This window comes from Ananas comosus, linkage group 3 (genome assembly GCF_001540865.1).
Source record: "Ananas comosus cultivar F153 linkage group 3, ASM154086v1, whole genome shotgun sequence".
NCBI lineage: Eukaryota > Viridiplantae > Streptophyta > Magnoliopsida > Poales > Bromeliaceae > Ananas > Ananas comosus.
In genome coordinates, this window is record NC_033623.1 from 11,784,855 (window position 1) to 11,788,683 (window position 3,829).

Sequence of the window (3,829 nt, forward strand, 5' to 3'; positions counted from 1 at the left end):
CTTAACTAGTAAATATAAAAATATATGTATTCGAGTTATTATCTAGCCGAACATGAGCGGGCTGATCCTAGCTCGTATTTTGCTCGTTGAATAAATGAGCTAAAAAATTTAGTTTGTATTCAGCTCGTTAATTAAACTAATGATTCGATCTCGAGTTCATTTCTGACCGAACGCAAGCTCAAACTGACTCGCGAACAGTAAGCTCCTAAACGCACATACAAATGAGCAAACGAGCTCCGCCGTACCGAAGAAAACCGGATCCAAATCGGTTCGGGGCCAGTTCCAACCGGTTCGAAACTAAAAACCCTCCCCGAACCCGCTCCCGTTTCTCCTTCTTCTTCTTCTTCCTCTTTTCATTTTCCTCCTCCTCCCTCTTCTCCCTCGCTGCGACATGATCGTCTCCATCGTCGCCTCATCGTCGCCCCCATCTCCTCCTCTCCTCTTTCGCCCCTGTGCCCTGACCCCACTCTCCACTCCTACTAGGGTTTTACACCTCAAAAACCCGACGAAGATCTCGCGCAGCAGGAAACAGGTTCTCCTATCCCATCGCGTTTCCGCTTCAATCGTCTTCCAAATTTGCCATTTTTGATCTAATACGATCGCAGGGACGTAGAAGAGGAAGAAGGGGAGGTGTATGCAGGGCCGAGCTCACACACGACGCCCCCTTCGCCGTCGCCATTGGCGCCTGCGTCCTTAACTCTCTCATATTCCCCGTAACATCTAATGGCGAGGACGACGATGGCGGTGGCGGTGGGGCTATCGATTCGACGGATACGAGGTTGGCAGTGATGGCGATTATTAGCTTCATACCTTACTTTAATTGGATGGTAACATGCCTTGGTTTCTTATTGTTCTTAACAAATTTCAAAAAAAAAACTACTATTTGATGATTAACTGATATTCTCTTTTGCGTTTATGTGTTGGATGGTTGATTAGAGTTGGGTTTTTGCGTGGCTTGATAGTGGTAGGCAACGATATCTTGTGTACTCCATCGTGTACTTGGCTCCATACTTGAGGTTTGTGCTCTTTATCAGTGTTGCATTGTGAAAAAGTATTGTATTTAGTGAGTGTTAATAGTGAGCCCGCTTTTTTTTTTTGTTTAAGCTGCTAAGTACTAATTGTGTATCCCTGTTTCTGCTATTATTATGCATATGCTTTAGTCTGATTATTAGAACTTGAAACTTACATGTTGATGGCACATAATCTTCGACCGATCCTCTGATTACTTTTCCTGTCGATTCTAGTGGATTATTATTGTATTGATTATTATGCACATACACTTAAACTCTGGTAACATAAATTCTAGCAATTTGTTATGTTCACCTGAAAGAATTAGTTAGTAATTCATGCCGTTACTCTAGTTCCTTTGTATTGTCAAACGACCGATTTCTTAACTCCTGATGTCTTGTTGAGTTGTCTCTTATCAATCCCAAAACCCCCTAGCGTTGTTTGTTAATGGATTTAGTAACTGGTTTATATGGGTTTATTTTGTTGGTTTACATATGAAAAGCCAAAATGAAAAAGAAAAAAAAAAATAGAACTACAATTGGAGGTCTTGACACTTCATTATCTGTACATACATGGCTGTAAACCTGTCAACGAAAATGTTAATCAGTGATGAGTATTACCCATGTTGTGGTTCACTGTAACCACAGGGTTCTAACCTTCCGGTTTAGGGCATAGAAGTTTGTGTAAGTTCTTCATATTATTGCTGTTGAATTATTTGCAAATTTTGATGAAGCATGTCAGAATTCAGATAAATTTCTGACTCATCTGAAATAACGAGCATTTACGGTGCTTATTGGTTATAGCTATAGGGCTTGATGATCATCCGTAATTGGGCAAAAATCCAGTTCCCTGTAATTTCTATGATTTTATTTTCAATTGTTTAGTTTCTGGTCCACTTATTATGCTCTACAATATCAACTTTCAGAACAAACTTGTCACTATCACCGGACGAAAGCTGGTTGCCTATAGCAAGCATACTAATCTGCATTGCCCACATACAGGTTTGTTCAAACAGTCGTTTATTGGCTTCTGATAAGCTTCATTTTTGACACCCAATTTGTTACAATTGCAGCTGGAAACAAGTATTAAGAACGGCGATCTCAACGGCATCAATCTCTTTGAAGAAACTCTAAAGCTGATTTTCCCGAAGAAAGAGACTCAGATCCAGGGTCACCGAGAATCATCTAAAAAGGTTGTTCTTCTATTCCAACACTGTTTTACTTTCAATTCCTTTATATTCTGTGTATTTAATACTTAGTAGGTTTCGTGCCATCGACTTTACATCTCCCAGGGCAGAAGCAGAAGAGATACGAAGTTACCTTCAGCGCATGAATCAAGAGAGCGGTTCCGAGAATGGGTGAACGAGAGAAAGCCACTTGATGAGTTGGAAAACCTAAATGAAAACACCGATGCAGAGGAAGAGGAGGATAAGTCACAGTAGGTAAGCAGTTGGCAATATCGTTTTCTTTACTTTTATCTACTTGTTATCTTCGTTTTGTTTCCCTTTTGTCCTGTCATTTTGAGATTAGCGTACTTGATAGAGAATTTATGTGCTTGAATGTAAGATTGTAGGTTTTAGAACAATATATGATTCCAAATTTTGCTAACCAACATTGAATTATAGAATGTGCTATATTTAGTTTATCAGTAATGTTTCACATATAGGGTTAGGATGGGCTAACTCTAAAAAGGGGTGGGCTTTCTCTGAATTGGGCCTAGTTTATTAATAGGTTTACTCTTAAATTGTCAACCTCATTTGGCCTGATATTTTCTGAAGAAGGTTCTTGAGCAGTTTTACTTTGAGGAAAGAATGAGACCGCAGTTTTACATATTATCTCTCTCATTGTTATCTTAATCTAGCCATGGCTACAGAGAGATCCTATTTTGATAAAAAAAAAAGAACCTTGATTACCTCTGTTTAATTTAGCTTATAAACAAATCATAATAATAAGCTCGAAGGGCGAAAAGTTTTATGATAATAGGAGTAAGATAGTCATATACATTTTTAAACTATTGCTATCAGCACAACCAAATACCTTAAAACAGTTATGTATGAGTCAGTGCTACACTTATAAATAGCAATGTTTTAAAAACCGGGTTAAACAACGATCTGAAATATTACCGAACTAAGGGTTACTGATTGAACCAGCGACATCAGCATGCCATCATAAATATTTAATTATTTTTTAATTTTAATATATATATATATATATAGAGAGAGAGAGAGAGAGAGAGAGAGAGAGAGAGAGAGCCTACTATGCTTCTGGAAGTACGGAGCCTTCCGTACTTTCAGGTTGTTTTCGATGTTGCGACTTTCGAATCGTCAATCGGCTCCGTTAAACTTGATCTAGAGTATTCGAAGTACCTAGAAAATAAATTATGCGATTTTTCGATATTATTTGCCTAGTGAACGAAGGGGCTCAAAATCAACGACTGAAAATAAAAATCATACAAAACGTGATATTATGACATTAAAATTTTAGATTAAAGATATTGATCTTGTTTTATATAGTATAAAGAATTTTCTATCAAAATTTTACATGATTTGGATATTTCTACACCGTTAAACTTGCAAACGGCTCACCACGGCCATTAAAATTATTGATTTTGAGCCCCTTTGATCACTAGGCAAATGATATCGAAAAATTATAAAATTTATTTTCTAGGTACTTCAAATACTCTAGATCAAGTTTAACGGAGCCGATCAACGATTCGAAAGTCGCAACATCGAAAACGATCTGGAAGCACGGAAGGCTCCGTGCTTCCAGAAGTATAGTAGCCTCACACTATATATATATATATTATTCTTGTATAATACTTA

General features: G+C 37.8%; 1 protein-coding gene across 1 annotated transcript; it reads left to right on the forward strand.

The window, feature by feature from the left end:
• On the forward strand, positions 343 to 2,655 carry LOC109707167. Its single transcript, XM_020228279.1, has 6 exons — positions 343 to 532; positions 606 to 827; positions 937 to 1,016; positions 1,934 to 2,009; positions 2,081 to 2,200; positions 2,300 to 2,655. Exons 1-6 carry the CDS (start codon positions 392 to 394, stop codon positions 2,447 to 2,449), a joined length of 789 nt encoding a protein of 262 aa, XP_020083868.1. The 5' UTR covers positions 343 to 391; the 3' UTR covers positions 2,450 to 2,655.

Excerpts from the sequence above, each read along its gene's own strand:
- LOC109707167 (XM_020228279.1), top strand. The coding sequence starts at position 392 with ATGATCGTCTCCATCGTCGCCTCATCGTCGCCCCCATCTCCTCCTCTC. Across the intron at positions 1,017-1,933 it reads TACTTGGCTCCATACTTGAG|AACAAACTTGTCACTATCAC; the intron begins GTTTGTGCTCTT and ends ATCAACTTTCAG. Across the intron at positions 2,010-2,080 it reads TCTGCATTGCCCACATACAG|CTGGAAACAAGTATTAAGAA; the intron begins GTTTGTTCAAAC and ends TTACAATTGCAG.